The 20,940-nt window shown below is 44.3% G+C and overlaps 1 protein-coding gene across 13 annotated transcripts in view; it reads right to left on the reverse strand.

Annotated features, from left to right (window-relative positions):
- The window catches only part of LOC115154563 (RNA-binding protein Musashi homolog 2), a 314,171-nt gene that overhangs the window by 32,704 nt on the left and 260,527 nt on the right, over nucleotides 1–20,940 (reverse strand). For all 13 annotated transcript variants that reach the window (XM_029700902.1, XM_029700896.1, XM_029700900.1 and 10 more), the window contains exon 10: nucleotides 10,216–10,290. In XM_029700902.1, coding sequence (XP_029556762.1) covers nucleotides 10,216–10,290 — 75 coding nt within the window. The remainder of the gene's footprint in view (nucleotides 1–10,215; nucleotides 10,291–20,940) is intronic.

Genomic DNA, 20,940 nt, shown 5'->3' on the forward strand with positions numbered 1-20,940 from the left:
GGAGTATGGAGATGTCCAGCCTCAGTAGTTTTCAGGTTATATACATGTAAATACCATAAACCTGGCATAGTCATGATGGACATAGTCATGATGGACATAGTCATGATGGACATAGTCATGATGGACATAGTCATGATGGACATAGTCATGATGGACATAGTCATGATGGACATGGTCGTGCCTCCCGCTCATTCATTTTATGCTGGTCTCTGATCTAGGGTTAGTAGAGACCTGGCCAGGACACACAGCTGGGTCTTTATCTGGAACTCTTTGTCGGTGTAACATCCCAATCTGATCTAGAATCAGGTCTTCAAACATGAACGTTTTAAGCCTGTGGGACCCTGTTGAATCAAAGAGCCAAGCGCAGAGGGTGTTTTTTTTTACTATCCTTGTGGGGACCAGAAGTCCTCCCAAGGACAGTAAAACAAGTGGGGACATTTTGCCAGTCCCCACAAGGAAAAAGGCTATTTTAGACTTAGGGGTTATGCTTAGTGCTTCATTTAGGGTTAGGTTAAGGGTAAGATTTAGGGTTAGGGTAATATATAATTTTGAATGGGAATCAATTGTTTGGTCCCCACAAGGATAGTAAAACAAACGTGTGTGTGTGTATATTTGTGTGTAATGGACCTCCTAATAAGATGCCAGTGTGGTTCCCCTGGGACCTGGGGCGTTGATATTAATTAGGCTAGGCCACCCACAGTAGGCCCCCTGTCATTAACACCCAAGTAAACAGCTTTAATTTGTTCTGCATTAATAATGGTCCTCTCCGTACACGAAGGAGGAAGAAACTTAGACGAGGGGAACAAACTGAGGTACGCTAAGATGAAAGAGAGTAGCTTAAAGTGTCAGGTCATCAACGCAACTCAGAGCTCAGATTAATCCCCTAGCTGAGGGGTGTATATTTCTATGGGACAGGAGCAGTGCGTGTGTGTGCACGCTAGTGTGTAGCAGGCATACTACAAACTCATCACTGTCGCCACTGCTTAAACCATGTTTTATGGTACACAATTACACCTTTACTGCCATTCAATACAAGGCGAAACAGTTCTCTCAATAATGTGAGAGTAATACATTGGTTGTACTTGGCATAGTCAGGCTCTGAACACTCAGTGAGTTATACAGCACTTCTGCTATACGACCTGCCACTGATTGCAGAAGTCATAAACAATGTATGAGTCAAAATGGAGGCCCAGTGTGGGGAGGGATTGGGTTGTATTAATGAGTGAGTGTAGCTGCTGAGCCATGCGCTGGGAGAAGAGGCTATAGAACTGGAGAACCATTAGTGCTGTCCAGAGGACAGAGGAGAGGAAAGAAAAAAGGAGAGGAGGCTGGAGGAGGGCACTTGCTGATTTTGGAACCCTGGTGGGTGTTTGGCCTCAAGAAGAAAGAAGAAGAGACTCTTCAGTCTCATAACATCAACATATTGCTCTCCTTTTCTCCTCTCCTGTAGGTCCAGAGCCAGAGGCAGAGCAGAAGAGGTTCTGTTCCAGTCTGGTAGCTCAATAGAGCAGGGGTTCTCAAATGTTTTGGGGCCCGTGGACCCCTTTTGTGTTAGCAAATTCATCAGGGACGCCCTCATAATCAGAACACAACTTGAGTGAGATGAAAAATATCATACAAGGAGTTTTACCATGACTTTTACCATGGCAGTGCATGGCCGGACAAACCAAGTCTCGGGCCCTAGGAAGGAACATTTTAAAGGATGCCGCTTGGCATTGGAGAGAAAATGTTATAGTTTTCAAGCTAATTTCCTACAATTCTACACATTTAGAAAATAGAAAAACTTGCAGTTTTAAAGCTTAAAGTAACTGTCCAGTGTTTCCAGATTTCTACAAAATATGACATATAATTCATTACAATATGAGTAAAATAGTTTTCCTTCCAAAAAATGGTAATTAAGAATGTTAAAAAGCACCTTTTCTGTGTTGGAATTGTGTGGGCTTACTCCAAGAACAGAATGGTGTGGGAATATACTGGTCATTAGAAATCTTCATGCGAGTTACAAGCATTTTTTAAACGGTCTGTTAGAGATACACGTTTTAGTTTTTTGTTTCAATTCTTTATTCATGCTTTGGCCACAAATACGAGTATATGACGAGTCAACAACATTATTTGGGTATGAGTTAACAGAATATGAACCTTTAAAAGTGAGATTTTCACTGAATAGTTACTTTAAATTACATTGTATTTATGTAAAAAAAACGATATTATTTTGTGAATACAAGAAGTATTGGAGCTGAACAATTGATAATTGGTGTAGTACTGTGGATACCAATATCCTTGTGAGCCTCCCAGGCCCATGTTGCCCAGGGTTAAGAAAATACATTGTAGATTAATAATATTACATTGTATATCCCTTAGCTAAAATGTGTCTTCAAAGTAGCCACCCTTTGCCTTGATGACAGCTTTGCACACTCTTGGCATTATCTCAACCTAATTCATGGGGTGGCAGCGTAGCCTAGTGATTAGAGTGTTGGACTAGTAACTGAAAGGTTACAAGATCGAATCCCTGAGCTGACAAGGTACAAAAATCTGCCGTTCTGCCCCTGAACAAGGCAGTTAACCCACTGTTCCAAGGCCGTCATTGAAAATAAGAATTTGTTCTTAACTGACTTGCCTAGTTAAATAAAGGTTAAATAAAAGGTAGTCACCTGGAATGCATTTAAATTAATAGATTTGCCTTGTTAAAAGTTCATTTGTGGAATTTCTTTCCTGCTTAATGTGTTTGAGCCAATCAGTTGTGTTGTGACAAGATATGGGCTCAAATAAGCAAAGAGAAATGACAGTCCATCATTACTTTAAGACATGAAGGTCAGTCAATCCGGATAATGTCAAGAACTTTGAAAGTTTCTTCAAGTGCATTCGCAAAAACCATCAAGCGCTATGATGAAACTGGCACTCATGAGGACTGCCACAGGAAAGGAAGACTCAGAGTTACCTCTGCTGCAGAGGTGAAGGTTCCTTAAAGTTAACTGCACCTCAGATTGCAGCCCAAATAAATGCTTCACAGAGTTCAAGTAACACACACATCTCAACATCAACTGTTCAGAGGAGACTGCATGAATCAGGCCTTCATGGTCAAAGTTCTGCAAAGAAACCACTACTAAAGGACACCAATACGAAGAAGAGACTTGCTTGGCCCAAGAAACATGAGCAATGGACATTAGACCAGTGGAAATCTGTCCTTCGGTCTGATTAGTCCAAATTTGAGATTTTTGGTTCCAACTGCCATGTCTTTGAGACGCATATATATATATATATATATAAATATATATATATATATATATATATATATATATATATATATATATATATATATATATATATATATATATATATATATATATACACACACACACATATACATTGATTGTACAAAACATTAAGAACGCCTTCCTAATATTGAGTTGCAGACCCCTTTTGCCCTCAGAAAAGCCTCAATTCATCGGGGCATGGACTCTACAAGGTGTCAAAAGTGTTCCACAGGGATGCTGGCCTATGTTGACTCCAATGCTTCCTCCAGTTGTGTCAAGTTGTCTGGATGTCCTTTGGGGTGGTTGATCATTCTTGATACACACGGAAAACTGTTGAGCATGAAAAACCAGCAACATTGCAGTTCTTGACACACACTGGTGTGCCTGTCACCTACCATATCCCATTCAAAGGCACTTAAATCTTTTGTCTTGCCTATTCACCATCTGAATGGCACACATACACAATCCATGTCTCAATTGTGTCAATGTTCCCCTCAAAAAAATGTAATCGCTAAGAACATTCCATGAGACTGACATTGACATTAACCTGTTAATCCACTTGTCCTTCAGACAAGGAGGTGACTGAACATGTTGTTGTGTTGTTTGATGCAAGAAACAACTTTACAAAATAAAATGCATCATTATTCCCATACCATTACTACAGAGAATCAGACAAGTTATGCTACCCTCTGCCTATTGGCTACTTAGCTTATTCAAGCCTGTTTAATAATACATCACTGCCCCTTCAAAATAAAAAATAGCTCTTTACCTGACTCACTTTTCAAAGATGTCTAGAAATGCACACGTTTTGTGCTCTTGTAGGCAGCAATCACTACCCCATTGCTGACTACAAATGATCTGGGCTAATAACTCACTAACTAGCAAAGGATAAGAACAAATGTACAAATGTGCACACGTCACTGCATGTAGCTCTCACTTTGATCTCAAAACAAGTGTATCTACTCACGACCACTCATGCTGTAAAAACAGTCCAGTTCAAAGTGAATGGCACAGATCCATACATGGCAATGGTCTATTTGCATATAGGCCTACTGCAGCTCTGATTGGTCATGGTGCACCGATCTGTGTAGAGTACAGGGAAAACTCTAGAAAGTTCAATCTCGTGCTTCTCTGCACGCATTGATATTTCTTCTCCGAGGCTGTCCTGCGTGCAGCTTAAAGGGAACATTGGTCTCAAGGCTTAAAAATCCTTCTTTAACCTGCCTCCAGCTACACTGATTGAAGTGGATTTAATAAGTGACCAATAGGTTTCACCTGGAATCACCTAGTCAGTCTATCTCATGGACAGAGCATAATATTTTGTATACTCAGTGTATATTGAGATCTGGTCGCGTACCCCCTGCAGTACCTGGACCCCACTTTGAGAACCCTTGCAATATAGGACACTGGGCTGACAGCAACACTGTCTCCTCTGTCTGCCTCTGTCACAGCAGCTCATCTTAACCACAGCAGACGCTGGGACATCAGGCTCCACAGTGGGCTGCTGCGTTCTGGCTGCACTGCTGATCTGTCTACAGCTCACACTGGGGATTTAGACTTTGGGGCTTAATTTTTCCCACCAGCTCAGGGCTGGGCCATCCATACGGCCTGCATGTCACTGAGCATTAGCCAGGTACAGAGACGCCGTGGCTCCCCTCCCAACCCACCCACACACACACTGGGCTGGAGATCCCTTATCCATTAGACCCTGTGTGGCTCCGCATAGACACACAGCCTGCAGAGCCCTGCTAGGACAGCCAACAGCACACTGCACTGGGCTCTGACTGCAGCATGTGTTTACAGAGCAGTGGAGCTGATCTGGGACCAGGCTGCAGGGCCTGCTCTTGGTCTACATATAACTACACAGAGTAGTGGAGCTGATTTGGGACCAGCCTGCAGGGCTTCACATAGATACATAGGTTGTGACACCGCACTGCAGACTGACGTCAGACCTGCAGTTTCACCAGAGTTAGCGATGACAGAACCATGGCCGGAGAGAAGTGCTGTGTGAGTGTGCAGATGATGCCGCTCGTCATGCCCTATTTTAAGGCCTGTGACTCGTGGAATGCCACTGCCTCCACACGTCCATTGGGTTAATGAGCAGCCTTTTCAATTTCTCTCTCTCTTTATTCCCTTGGATCAGAGTTCATAACCCCTCTCATCTCATCCCCATACCCACACAAAGAGTTGCCCCCCCACACACAATCTACACTAAGTAATCCAAATGCTGTAAATAGCTGGCTGGAATGGACGGCTGAGTAGATGGCTATGGCGAGGTGTCTACCCATCAGTACCACTAGAATGGATGTGCATTTAACCCCCTCCATCATCTCTTTCCACATCACACGTCAGGATGTGAAGTCCCAGCAGCGCCTCCTTTTAATGAGAACACTGGCCTAGGGTCAGGATGTGTGGAGTGTGTGTGTGTGTGTGTGTGTGTGTGGGTGGGTGGGGGGGGGGGGGGCATTTGATTGTACATACACTATGCATGGCTATGTTTGATATATAACTTAAATGTGTGTTTGTGTATGTGGTGTGTGTGACCGAGGTACTTTGTGTGTGTGTTGCGTGCCTATGTTTGCATGAAGAAGGAGTGAAGGCGACTGGTCTATTTTCACAGCATCTTTAAGCATGTGTGTGTGTGTGTGTATGTCTACGTACACATCAATACACACCAGGGATTCAAACAGCAGCCATTGCTGAAATGAAAGCCGGAAGAATCTTCATCTCTGAAATGGGGGAGACATCTATGCAGGAGAACACAATAACTGTTGCCAGCTTTGCATTCCCAAACACTTCTTCCAGATGGCTTATCTCCATAATGACATCGCAGCGCTTCGGCGTGCCCGGATAAAACAGAGAAAGAGAGGAAGATGAGGCGGATGTTATTTCCTCTCGCATCACCTTTGATGATGCGGGTCAGGTTGGAGGAGGTGACGCCATGGCACCTAGGGTGGGGAAGACTCTCACACCTGACCCCTTGACCCCTGGTCAAGATTGGTCCTCTGTCTCTCCGGTCTAGCCCATGTCTTTATTGAGGGTTTCAGGAGGGTTTCTGGCGATCTGTATTCCCTGCTGGGTAGGAGCAAGTTTATAGTAACACAGAGAGAGATGCTCACTCCTGATTTCTAAACGTCTGTTTCTGTCCCATAGAAATGAGGTAGTGCTCTGGGCTGCTGAGTGACTGGCTGTGTTGGTAGAGGTGGTGGAGGGAGAGAGGAGGACGTGGGATGGAGAATACGCAGGGGACGGACGGTACAGTAGCATACTGTGGTCTCCAGTACTCTTATCTGCCACCGAACAGAGCTGGCATGGCTGATATATGTGAAAACAGCAGGATGTGTTGACAAGGCCAGGAAACACACTGTAAAAAAATGACTCTGCCATAAAACTGCTCCACACACACCACCTCAGTGATATTGTAGATGTGTGTGAAAGAACCAGATAATCTGTCCACCAACAGATATACTGTAAGTGAAGAATTAGCTCCTTACATTACAGTAGGTCCCCTATGCCAGCAAACCATTCTAATTTCATTTGTGATCATACTAAAGCTATGATAGTGCCTAAAATAAATCTTCACAATCACAATAGATGTCAATACCAGCCTAAAGCACAAAGCCACCTGCACCAAGCCAGTCCATCCAATCAAATACTGACACAAAACATCAACAAAAAACCCAATGACTTGCGCAATACTAACGACACCATAAAACCACTCATGTATCCAAAGACAACATAGATATTAGGCAAATGAGTGCCAGTGGCCTATATGCAGCCATATTCAACACTCTCCAAGCTCCACTCTATCCCATTCCTCTCTGTCTTACAGTGGGTGCTTCAAAACAAAATGAGCTCCACTCCCCTGGCCAAAATCCATTTTTAACCTCCCAAGCAACCGAGATTACTGCAAATCCCTGGAAGCTACAAGGACCGAGAAAATGTGTTTTCACCTTGCATGTTCTACATCAAGGTCATGGACTATGAGAGACGGGCTGCCTGGAAGAGGAATACGCTGTGTGGTGGTAGCGGGGAGGCAGGAGTAGAGGATCGTTTTACAGGGAAAGCCAGGGGGGATTAGCTAGGAGTGAAAAGTTAACTTTCCACCATCGCCCTGCCTGATGCTTCACCTCTCACTGCCGCAGCGCCCTCTTCCTCCTGTCTGATCAGGAGGAAGGAAACATTGCACCTGCTCTTTTACCAGCCACCCCATCTACCCATCTCCTCATCTCTACATCTCCTCATCTCTTCATCTCGCCATCTCTTCATCTCCCCATCTCTTCAAGTCCCCATCTCTTCAAGTCCCAATTTCTTCATCTTCCCATCTCTTCATGTCCCCATCTCTTCATCTCTTCATCTCCCCATCTCTTCATGTCCCCATCTCTTCATCCCCCCATCTCCCCATCTCTTCATGACCCCATCTCTTCATGACCCCATCTCCCCATCCCTTCATGTCCCCATCTCTTCATCGCTTCATCTCCCATCTCTACATGTCCCCATCTCTTCATCTCCCCAACTCCCCATCTCTTCATCTCCCCAACTCCCCATCTCTTTATCTCCCCATCTCTTTATCTCCCCATCTCTTCATTTCTTAATGTCCCCATCTCCCCATCTCTTCATCTCCCCATCTCTTCATGTCCCCATTTCTTCATCTCTACATGTCCCTGTCTCTTCATCTCCCCATCTCTTCATGTCCCAATCTCCCCATCTCTTCATCTCCCCATCTCTTCATGTCCCCATCTTTTCATCTCCCCATCTCTTCATCTCCCCATCTCTTCATGTCTCCATCTCCCCATCTCTTCATCTCCCCATCTCTTCATGTCCCCATCTTTTCATCTCCCCATCTCTTCATCTCCCCATCTCTTCATGTCTCCATCTCCCCATCTCTTCATGTCTCCATCACCCCATCTCTTCCATGTACCCATCTCTCCATCTCTTCATCCCCCATCTCTTCATCTCTCCATCACCCCATCGCTTAATCTCCCCATCTCTTAATCTCCCCGTCTCTTCATGTCCCCATCTCTTCATCTCTACATCTCACATCTCCCCATCTCTCCGGAGATAGCCTTTGGGGGGAGACAGGTAGGGGGGATGTAAGAAGGTGAGATTGCCCCTCTGGTTAAGGTGCTGTGTGTGTATAATGAAGGGATCGTCGGGTTTACCCCAGGTGCACGCTGACATCAGGCCGTGTATGTATGAGGGAATAATCACCGGCTGCTGATATTTCAATCCCCTTCTCAGGGCTTAGTCACATCACTGGCTTCTCTAGCGCCTGACAATTCACCCCACTCTCATTATCCCTCCCCTCATCCCTTCATCCATCGCTCCATCCACAGACAACACCCCTTTACTTATTTATTTATTTATTCAAGCATTTATTCATCTATTTCAATGCACTTACAGTGTACAGCATGAAATTCTCCAGCGTGGGCCCGTTGATTTGAATATAAACTGCCGTCCGCATCTCCGTGCGGATGGGAAGGCAACATGATCAATACTTGGCCTGGGGATAGAGCATTTAACATGGAGTTTGATTTATACTTCAAAAGTTCCAATTACCCTGTCAAAGGCCTGGAGACTAGTGGCCGTTTTAACAGCTGAACAACTCCACAGCTTTATGATGCTCTTTAAATAAAGTTTAACACGGCCAACCTCCTGCATTAAAACATCTATAGGCCCTAAGTGTGTCATAAACAACATACAGTATGTGCTTCATCATGTCACATCTAGGGCCAGAAGATTCTGTATTATGTGGTAAAAGGTCAAATCTCCCAATAAAATTTCCCAGAGATTTGGAATAAAAAAGCAAATGAAACTAATGCCAATAAAGCCAAACATTACCTCTACCATACATAGAGATGTATTGGTCCTATATGCAGACAGATGTAAAGGTATTGGATAGTAGGAAATCATCCCTGCAGATTTCCATCGGGCCCTTCTCATGTCTGAACATCTTTCATGCTGGTAGGACCCTTCTACAAAGAAGAGATGAATAATCTATTGTTTCCTGGCCTTCCTCTATCCTCCTCCTCTATCTCCCTCCCAGTCCTCCTGTCCTCCTACAGCTCTCAGCCCAGGCACCTCTGACAAATGATTATGTCTGACCCCAGGGTGGTAACACCTGTGGCCCCCCCACCCCTGTCCCTATTTCAAAAACCTATTACATAGATCTGAGCTGCTGTCAGACATTTCCCATTCTGCCTTATCAGTGGCGGGACTGATGTCTGGCACGGCAAACAGACTCTGTGTAAAGTGCTTAAATAAAGCATGAAATCAACAGGATGCCTGCCTGAGGCGTGCTGTATCACAGCACCACATCTCCCTGGCCAGAGGCCCCCACCCACAACCCCCCACCCCGCTCTGCCTCCCGCTGCAGGCTGCAGGTACAGCTGCTCACCTTCACACAACATGTGCTCCATTCGGGCTCATCAACCGGGACCCACCCGGCTCCAAGTCAACGCTTTTAACTAATTTTAGTTTTTGATGCACATAGGGCTGGATATAAAAATACTTCTAATCTGACTCTGTGTGACTGTGTGTACGTCTGCCATTTTTCTGCCTCCCGACAGATGGATTTGCATACATTGGGAGTGAGGCTGAGGGCTTGAAAATCCCTCCTCCATTTTAGCCGTTTGGTCATGGTGGCGTTCATACACGGGCTAAAAAGAGTAAGCTATTTACACCCCATATTGCAGCTTTCAACAGGCTGGTTCAGAAATCCAGACACGTAACACACTTATCACTCACTCCACAGCTTATCTGGTGTGTGTGTGTTTGTTTGTTTGTGTTTGTGTTTGTGTTTGTGTTTGTGTGTGTGTGTGTGTGTGTGTGTGTGTGTGTGTGTGTGTGTGTGTGTGTGTGTGTGTGTGTGTGTGTGTGTGTGGGAGGGAGGGAGGGAGGGAGGGAGGGAGGTGAGCTAAACAGGGCTGTAAGACAGACATGTGAAGAGCAGAGAACTTACCAGGGAACTGATAGCTGTAGCTCGGGGCGAATCCAGTGTATCCACGGCCGTACGTCGCCACAATGTTAGGGTAACCTTGAGAAAGAAAAGGTACAAAACACATTATAGAACTTAATTCGGCAAAACGGCACTGCAGTGGTGGAAAAAGTACCCAATTGTCATACTGGAGTAAAAGTAAAGATACTTTAATAGAGAATGAGTCAAGTAAAAGTCACCCATTAAAATACTACTTGAGTAAAAGTCCAAAAGTATTTGGTTTTAATATACTTAAGTATCAAAAGTAAATGTAATTGCTAAAATATTCTTAAGTATCAAAAGTAAAATTATAAATAATTTCAAATTCCTTATATTAAGGAAACCAGACGGCACAATATTTTTCTGTTGTTGTTTTTTTTATGGATAGCCAGGGGCACACTCCAACACTCAGACATCATTTACAAAAGAAGCATTTGTGTTTAGTGAGTCCGCCACATAACAGGCAGTAGGGATGACCAGAGATGTTCTCTTTATAAGTGTGTGAATTGGACCATTTTCCTGTCCTACTAAGCATTCAAAATGTAATGAGCACTTTTGGGTATCAGGGAAAATGTATGGAGTAAAAACCACATACTTTTATTTAGGAATGTAGTGAAGTAACAGTAAAAGTAATCAAAAATATGAATAGTAAAGTAAAGTACAGATACCACAAAAAACGAATTAAGTAGTACTTTCAACAATTTTTACTTAAGTACTTTACACCACGGAGGCATTGTCAATGCTTTCTGCCTCTGCAAGAGGGATATAGACATGCAAATATCTGGACTACACTGGGAATACGTTTGTATACAACTTTGCATAATGCTTTCATGAGTTATCCTCTGGGTCCAAATGTTTGTATTTTCCATACCCCAAAATAAAGTATATCAAATCAATCAACCAATCAACTGAGGAAGGCCACGCATCAAGAGCTGTCGTGATGGCTTAGCATGAATAAATAGCCTGCACCTCCCTGCTCCACCAGCCTGATGGTGACTGATGAGGCTCTAGGAGAAAATAATTGTGAACCATATCAATATCCAAATTGGCTTGGATGATATGCTGTACGTATATCTATCATGTGCTGCAGCGCAATCTAATATGCAGACTAAAATCATAATAATATATTTGTAAATAAAAACACAGCTTCAAAATGAGTGTGTGTGTCATTTCTAAATGAATTTGCCATCTGTTGTGGTTTTCGTAGCTTTACCAGTGCTGACGCAGAATGTTTCATTGATGACGGGGCTCACAAGTTATTCTGGGTCTGTTTATTCCTTTGCATTTGTCATTGTTGGTACATTTCTTAAAGTGGGAAAATTAGCAATAGGGCTGACCCCGTTTAGTAGACTGGTCGATTATTTGGTGGATAAGCTGTTGGTCGACCAAGATTTTATTTGTGTCGAAGTGGCAAATATATACAGTACCAGTCAAAAGTTTGGACACACCTACTCATTCAAGCGTTATTCTTTTTTTTTTACAATTTTCTACATTGCAGAATAATAGTGAAGACATCAACACTATGAATTAACACATGTGATCATGTAGTAACCAAAAAAGTGTTAAATCAAAATATATTTTATATTTGAGATTCTTCAAAGTAGCCACCCTTTGCCTTGATGACAGCTTTGCACACTCTTCGCATTTAAAAAAAATATATATTTCACCTTTATTTAACCAGGTAAGCTAGTTGAGAACAAGTTCTCATTTACAACTGCGACCTGGCCAAGATAAAGCAAAGCAGTGCGACACAAACAACAACACAGAGTTACACATGGAATAAACACGCGTACAGTCAATAACACAATAGAAAAAAATAAAGTCTATATACAGTGTGTGTAAATGGCGTAAGGAGGTAGGCAATAAATAGGCCATAGTAGTGAAGTAATTACAATTTAGCAGATTAACACTGGAGTGATAAATGAGCAGATGATGATGTGCAAGTAGAGATACTGTTGTGCAAAAGAGCAGAAAAGTAAATAAAAACAATATGGGGATGAGGTAGGTAGATTGGGTGGGCTATTTACAGATGTACTATGTACAGCTGCAGTGATCGGTTAGCTGCTCAGATAGCTGATGTTTAAAGTTAGTGAGGGAAATATAAGTCTCCAGCTTCAGCAATTTTTGCAATTCGTTCCAGTCACTGGCAGCAGAGAACTGGAAGGTAAGGCGGCCAAAGGAGGTGTTGGCTTTGGGGATGACCAGTGAGATATACCTGCTGGAGCGTGTGCTACGGGTGGGTGTTGTTATCGCGACCAGTGAGCTGAGATAAGGCAGAGCTTTACCTTCTCTCATTTACATTCTATCAACCAGCTTCATGAAAGCGTTTCAATTTCTTCCTTCCTAATTTCTTTCCTTCTTAATGCGTATGAGCCAATCAGTTGTGTTGTGACAAGGTAGGGGTGGTATACAGAAGATAACCCTACTTGGTAAAAGACCAAGTCCATATTATGGCAAGAACAGCTCAAAAAAGTAAAGAGAAACAACAGTACATCATTATTTTAAGACATGAAGGTCATACAATCCTGAAAATGTCAAGAATTTAGGAAGTTTCTTCAAGTGCAGTCGCAAAAACCATCAAGAGCTATGATTAAACTGGCTCGCATGACAACCGCCACAAGAAAGGAAGACCCAGTTACCTCTGCTGAAGAGGATAAGTTAATTTGAGTTACCAGACTCAGAAATTGCAGCCCAAATAAATGCTTCACAGAGTTCTAGTAACAGACACATCTCAACATCAACTGTTCAGAGGAGACTGAATGAATCAGGCCTTCATGGTCGAATTGCTGCAAAGAAACCACTACTAAAGGACACCAATAATAAGAAGAGACTTGCTTGGCCCAAGAAACATGAGCAATTGACATTAGACCGGTGGAAATCTGTCCTTTGGTCTGATTAGTCCAAATTTGAGATTTTTGGTTCCACTCACTGTGTCTTTGTGAGACGCAGAGTAGGTGAACGGATGATCTCTGCATGTGTGGTTCCTACCATGAAGCAAGGAGGAGGAGGTGGGATAGTGTGGGGGTGCTTTGCTAGTGGCACTGTCGGTGATTTATTTAGAATTCAAGGCACACTTAACTTTTTAAGGTATAGGGGGCAGTATTTTCGATTTCGGATGAAAAGCGTGCCCAGAGTAAACTGCCTAATACTCGGGCCCAGAGTCAAATATTTGCATATTATTAGTAGATTTGGATAGAAAACACTGAAGTTTCTAAAACTGTTTGAATGATGTCTGTGAGTATAACAGAAAAATCCAACGAGGAAGTGGGAAATCTGACGCTTGTAGTCTTTTCAAGTCATTGCCTATCTAACACACAGTGACTTAGGGTTCATTTTGCACTTCCTAAGGCTTCCACTAGATGTCAACAGTCTTTAGAACCTTGTTCCAGGCTTTTGCAGTGAACAGAGAGCGAACAAGAAGGCCGGGAAGTTGGTGACTCAGAAATGACATGAGATCAGTTGTGCGTGTTCATGTGATGAGGTAGCTGTGTTCCATAACGTTTTTCAAAACATTGGAATTGTCCGGATGGAATATTATTGAAGTTTTATGTTAAAAATCCCCTAAATATTGATGCTATACAACGTTTGACATGTTTCTACGAACGTAAATATAACTTTTTTTTACTTTTCGTCGTGAAATGTTTGGCGCGCTTCCTACATTTGGAGTAGCTTACTGAACGCGCAAACAACAAGGAGTTATTTGGACATAAATTATGGACTTTATCGAACAAAACAACATTTATTGTGGACCTGGGATTCCTGGAAGTGCCTTCTGATGAAGACCATCAAAGGTAAGTGAATATTTCTAATGCTATTTATGATTTTAGATGACTCCAAAATGGCGGGTATCTGTATTGCCTGATGTATTTTTCTGAGCGCCGTACTCAGATTATTGCAAAGTGTGCTTTCCCCATTAAGCTTTTTTGAAATCTGTCACAGCGGTTGCATTAAGGAGATGCTTATCTATAATTCTTTGAATAACAGTTTAATATTTTATCAACGTTTATGATGAGTATTTTTGTAAATTGTTGTGCTGATTCACCGGCAGTTTTGGAGGCAAAATATTTTCTGAACATCACGCGCCAATGTAAAATGGGGTTTTTGGATATAAATATGAACTTTATCGAACAAAACATACATGTATTGTGTAACATTGAGTCCTAGGAGTGTCATCTGATGAAGATCGTCAAAGGTTAGTGCTTCATTTTAGCTGTATTTCTGTTTTTTGTGACCCCACTCCTGCTAGGAAATTGGCTGTGTGTTTCTTCTTGTGTTGGCACTGTCCTGACATAATCTAACTTTATGCTTTCGCCGTAAAGCCTTTTTGAAATCGGACAATGTGGTTGGATTAAGGAGAGGTGTATCTTTAAAATGGTGTAAAATAGTTGTATGTTTGAGAAATTTGAATTATGACATTTTGTTGTTTTTGAATTTGCCGCCCTGATATTTCACTGGCTGTGTCCCGCAGGTGGGATGCCCACGTAGCCCATATAAGTTAACCAGCATGGCTACCACAGCATCCTGCAGCAATACACCATCCCATCTGGTTTGCACTTAGTGTGACTATCATTGGTTTTTCTACAGGACAATGAACCATAACACACCTCCAGCCTGTGTAAAGGCAGATTTGACCAAGAATGCTGCATCAGATGACCTGGCCTCCACAATCACCCAACTTCAACCCAAATGAGATGGTTTGTGGATGAGTTGGGTCGCAGAGTGAAGGAAAAGCAGCCAACAAGTGCTCAGCATATTTGGGAACTCCTTCAAGACTGTTGGAAAATAATTCCTCATGAAGCTGGTTGAGAGAAGCCAAGAGTGTGCAAAGCTATCATCAAGGCAAAGGGTGGTTACTTTGACGAATCTCAAATATAAAATATATTTTGATTTATTTAACACTTTTTTGGTTACTACATGATTCCATATGTGTTATTTCATAGTTTTGGTGTCTTCACTATTATTCTACAACGTAGAAAATAGTAAAAAATTAAGAAAAACCCTTGAATGAGTAGGTGGGTCCAAACTTTTGACTGGTACTGTATATAAAAAGATTTATGGCACACGAGACACCTGTCTGATTCACACCTGTCTGATTCACACCTGTCTCAGTGGACTAATCCACTGAAGAGGCCGCAGGGATGGCCCACCTGTATCACCAGTAGTACATTTACTGTTAATTCCCATAATTTCTAATCTACAATGTTTGTTTGGTTACGGTAATTTCTGTTAATGCATTCAAAATATTATTATTACAGTCTTACCGTTGTCATTCACTTGTGAGAAAAAAAGTTCTGGTTTATTTCATTCCAATTAATTCATTGACAGGAGCGCTCCAAACAAAAGACAATCTTGAGAAAGGACACGCACCTGATTACGCATAGAAGTAGTCCTAGGCTACTTGGCCTGCACGCAAAGGTTTCTATACATGAGTCTGGGTACCAGGCCATTAGGACCTGATGGTAGCTAGCAAGTTGGGTAGTACCAAAGCATGTCTAGAGTATATAAAAAGGAGATTACTGTGACCTAGCAGTCACATGTAGGCCTATAAATATGTAACGATGCGCGTTGAGAGTCGGGAAGCAAGTTCTGGGAGTGTTTTAATAAATATACATAATACAATACAAAATAATACGCACAGACATGACACAGGAACAGAAACAATGACGCCTGGGGAAGGAACCAAAGGGAGTGACATATAAAGGGCAGATGATCAAGGAGGTAATGGAGTCCAGGTGAGTGTCATTATGCTCAGATGCGCGTAACGATGGTGACAGGTGTGTGACATAACGAGCAGCCTGTTGACCTAGAGGTCAAGGGAGCACACATGACAAAATGTGCCAATAGTTCCTCAATGTAGCCTATTTAAAAATCTTTCCAGCTCTCTCCCTTTCGATAACCACAACATGAAAGGGGGAAAAAAATGTCCAGTGGAAACATAAAATAGACCTACCTGATTACTTACAATCCCTTGCTCAAATAGTCTACAGCTGTGTCTGTCTGTCCGAAGCTTAAACAATGTTGCAAGTTAGCTAGCATGATCAGGCTGGACCAAGTTAATATCCGATGCAATGTTTCAAGTTATTTTCAGACAGACCATGCGTAGCCAATGTGATTTATAGGATATTTATTTTTATCAGGAAATTTTCTGCCTGCAGGCTGCAATGTTTTTATTTGTTGGTTTATGTAGGCTATTTTTACATATTGGCAATGGCAATAGAAGTCATTTTTTGATTTGTATCATTTTCATTTAGATAGATTTTTGATTAACCACTTTACATTGATTTTGAGACATGAAGACTTTAATATAAATTAAATGAAACTGTTCCACGAAAATGTCCACATGAAAATCATAACTGGCACGCAGATCAGTACAAATGGTACGATAACTTGGCACTCCAAATGGAAAAGGTTGCCGACCCCTAGTGTAGCCGGCAACTTCAGGAGTGGACCAGCAGCAGCGGGCAGTCGGAGGGTCGGGAACAGGTTTCTTTCTTCTGTTTAGGCTATATTGATCTCTGGCTCCCTCTTTAGTCATTTTTGTGTCTTCATTTTTTAAAGCATCAGACAAGCTCAGTAGCCTACATATAGTTGATTTTATTCAAACATAGGGTGTCTATATATTGAAAAAATACAAGTTTAAAAATGATGACCAATCGATTGGTTGAAAGAACAGGCAACTATCGGTTGACCATTTTTTGGGGGGGTCGGGGCCGGCCCTAATTAGCAATATGTCCGCTGAACAGTTACCAGTTGAAACATACCAGGAAACACAGGGGAAAGTAGGCCAGATCTCAGTATACTGTATAGAGATGCACACACACACACACATGCACACAACTCTACCTACATGTACATATTACCTCAATTACCTTGACTAACCGGTGCCCCCGCACATTGACTCTGTACCAGTACCCCCTGTATACAGCCTCGCTATTGTTATTTCACTGCTGCTCTTTAATTATTTGTTACTTTTATTTTTTATTCTTATTTCTTTAGGTATTTTTTTAAACTACATTGTTGGATAAGGGCTTGTAAGTAAGCATTTCACTGTAAGGTCTACACCTGTTTTATTCGGCACATGTGACAAATGCAATTTGATTTGATTTGAACACAAACACACACAGTATCAATGCCAGCCATATGGAGGATGGATAAGAGCGTGTGTCTATGTGTGTGTGTGTGTGTGTGTGTGTGAGTCAGCGAGTGAGTGAGTGAGTGAGTGTAAGGGGCCTGAGTAAAGCTGAAGCAGACCCGTCGGGCCAACAAGACTAAGTTTATTTATTGTTCCTCTGCTGTCAGGACGCTCATTACAACCACCAGTCCACAAGTTAATTATCTGGACAGCTTTCAAACAGCAGCAGCTGTGGGAACATATTGAGAAACAGAGTGTGTGTTCGGGATGTGTGTGAGAGCTGAGTGTGTGTCTGTGTTTGTGTGTGTTTGTGTGCATGTGTGTGTATCCCTCTGTATATTGAGAAATTTGAGTGTGTGAACAGGTAAGTGACTGAGTTTGATCGAATGACAGATCAAGGAAGATCAGTTTGATCATCGCAAACATACTGTTCCTTTTAAAGCGAGGCTATTTCAAAGCCTTTATCTGTTGTCATAAAAAGCTGTTATCATCTCCAGCCAAAGCTTTGTCTAAATTAGCCAGTAAAAAAGGGATTCCCTCTAGCCAGAAGCAAATCACTAGAATCCACTCTGATATCTTTGTTTTATAGAGAACACACACCATGATAGCCTTGTGTTAAAGTTATCACAGAGTACTAACTTGATAAACTACTTCGCTGTTCCCCTGTGAAAGTTTCCATTATGTCAAACAGTTTTGCTCTCTCTAGTGAGTTTACGCTGCAACTAACTTTCTGCAGAAATAGGATAGAGTATAGTCACCGGACACTTTAAATTGGCTTTCCCCAGCTAAGCCTTGTCAATTCTCAGCATCACCCCAGACCAGACCAGGGGTGTTGTGACAGAGACAGAGGACAGCTCTCCACTTCCAGGGCAAAGAAACATGTATGTCTGGGTAATAAATATCCAATCAGCCTTTTGCTGCCCATGACAAAGCTCAATTTAATCCTGAACAAGTGAGAAGATGCTTCTGACTGAGAGGCGATGAGGGGAGACCTGACCTGCAAGAACGAAATATGACAGGCTAGACCAGCTTAGGGACTGATGAGAAAACAAATCACTGAACACAAAGAGAAGCGTCAGAGGTGGATCATTGTGAATTTGGCAATGATGTGATATCATGGGAAGTGATGGCATCATTATGTCTATTTGGCCCATAAATGTAGAAAAATACCATCACCTAAACTGATTGAACAAACCACATGGAATTCGGTGGAAATATTTCAGCCTGTGTGTCAGGGCAGGCATTATGGGCAGACCTTAGGGGGCCTGGCCCGCCCTACCGTACCTCCTTGCCCGTCCAAATAAAATATTTAAATATTGATAATTGTAACGTTCGGCGTCAGGTAACGAGGAAGCGGACCAAAACGCAGCTGGGAGCGAACACATGTTTATTCTTTTACACCGAAATAAACACGTACACAAAATCAAGAAAATACCGATACGTTAGCTGCTCAATATCAAAGAGACAACAACCCACCAAACATCGTGGGGGGAAAGGAACTTAAATGTGATTCCCAATCAGACATAACTAGCGACAGCTGTCTGATTGGAAATCACCCCCGAGCCCAACATAGAAATAAACCACAAAGAAAGGCTATAACAAAACATAGAAAATAAACCATAGAAATACCACACCCTGACCAAAATAGCAGAGTTCCCCTGGTCAGGGCGTGACAGTACCCCCCCTCCAACGGTGCGTACTCCCGGCGCACCAACCTAAAGTCTATTAGGGGGGGGACCCGGGTGGGCGCCTCACCCTCGGTGGAGGCTCTGGCCCCGGGCGTGTTTCTCCCCCTGCCTCCACCCTAGCCCTACCCCTCTGGCCCGGACTGGACCACGGTGGAGCGGCATGCTCAGGCTCCGGAGCGGAGCCGCCGACCGGAACAGGACTGGTCACCGGTGGACCGGACACAGGCCGTGCCGGACTGTGGACACGCGCCGTGGGCCTGGTGCGGGGAACAGGGACGGGCCGGACAGGACCGGGGACACGCACCACCAACCTGGTGCGGGGAGCAGGGACGGGCTGGACTGGCCTGGGGACACGCACCACCAACCTGGTGCGGGGAGCAGGGACGGGCCGGACTGGACTGGGGACACGCACCACCGGCTTGGTGCGGGGAGCCGGGATGGGCCGGACAGGACTGTGGACACGCACCACTAACCTGGTGCGGGGAGCAGGAATGGGCCGGACAGGACTGGGGACACGCACCACTAACCTGGTGCGGGGAGCAGGGACGGGCCGGACTGGACTGGGGACACGCACCACTGGCTTGGTGCGGGGAGCAGGGACGGGCCGGACTGGACTGGGGACACGCACCACTGGCTTGGTGCGGGGAGTAGGAATGGGCCGAACAGGACTGGGGACACGCACCACTGGCTTGGTGCGGGGAGCAGGAATGGGCCGGACAGGACTGGGGACACGCACCACTAACCTGGTGCGGGGAGCAGGGACGGGCCGGACTGGACTGGGGACGTCTGGCAGCTCGGGACAGTCTGGGCAGTCTGGCCACTCCGGCAGTTCAGGGCAGTCTGGCCACTCCGGCAGTTCAGCGCAGTCTGGCCACTCCGGCAGTTCAGCGCAGTCTGGCCACTCCGGCAGTTCAGCGCAGTCTGGCCACTCCGGCAGTTCAGCGCAGTCTGGCCACTCCGGCAGTTCAGCGCAGTCTGACCACTCCGGCGACTGTTGACTGGCGGGCAGCTCCGACGACTGTTGACTGACGGGCAGCTCCGACGACTGTTGACTGGCGGGCAGCTCCGACGACTGTTGACTGGCGGGCAGCTCCGACGACTGTTGACTGGCGGGCAGCTCCGACGACTGTTGACTGGCGGGCAGCTCTGGTGACTGTTGACTGGCGGGCAGCTCCTGCCCCGTCAAACAGCCCTTGTGCCCCCCCCTAAAAAATTCTTGGGGATGCCTCTCGGTCTCCCTAAACTCTTCCATCGCCCTGGAAATGCTCCTCCTTAACTCGGCCCATGTCCATCCTTCCTCTTCGTTCCTCTGCTGCTTGGTCCTGGTTTGGTGGGTTGTTCTGTAACGTTCGGCGTCAGGTAACGAGGAAGCGGACCAAAACGCAGCTGGGAGCGAACACATGTTTATTCTTTTACACAGAAATAAACACGTACACAAAATCAAGAAAATACCGATACGTTAGCTGCTCAAAATCAAAGAGACAACAACCCACCAAACATCGTGGGGGGAAAGGAACTTAAATGTGATTCCCAATCAGACATAACTAGCGACAGCTGTCTGATTGGAAATCACCCCCGAGCCCAACATAGAAATAAACCACAAAGAAAGGCTATAACAAAACATAGAAAATAAACCATAGAAATACCACACCCTGACCAAAATAGCAGAGTTCCCCTGGTCAGGGCGTGACAGTACCCCCCCTCCAACGGTGCGTACTCCCGGCGCACCAACCTAAAGTCTATTAGGGGGGGGACCCGGGTGGGCGCCTCACCCTCGGTGGAGGCTCTGGCCCCGGGCGTGTTTCTCCCCCTGCCTCCACCCTAGCCCTACCCCTCTGGCCCGGACTGGACCACGGTGGAGCGGCATGCTCAGGCTCCGGAGCGGAGCCG

The sequence above is a fragment of the Salmo trutta genome, chromosome 19 (assembly GCF_901001165.1).
Source record: "Salmo trutta chromosome 19, fSalTru1.1, whole genome shotgun sequence".
NCBI classification, from domain to species: Eukaryota; Metazoa; Chordata; class Actinopteri; order Salmoniformes; family Salmonidae; genus Salmo; species Salmo trutta.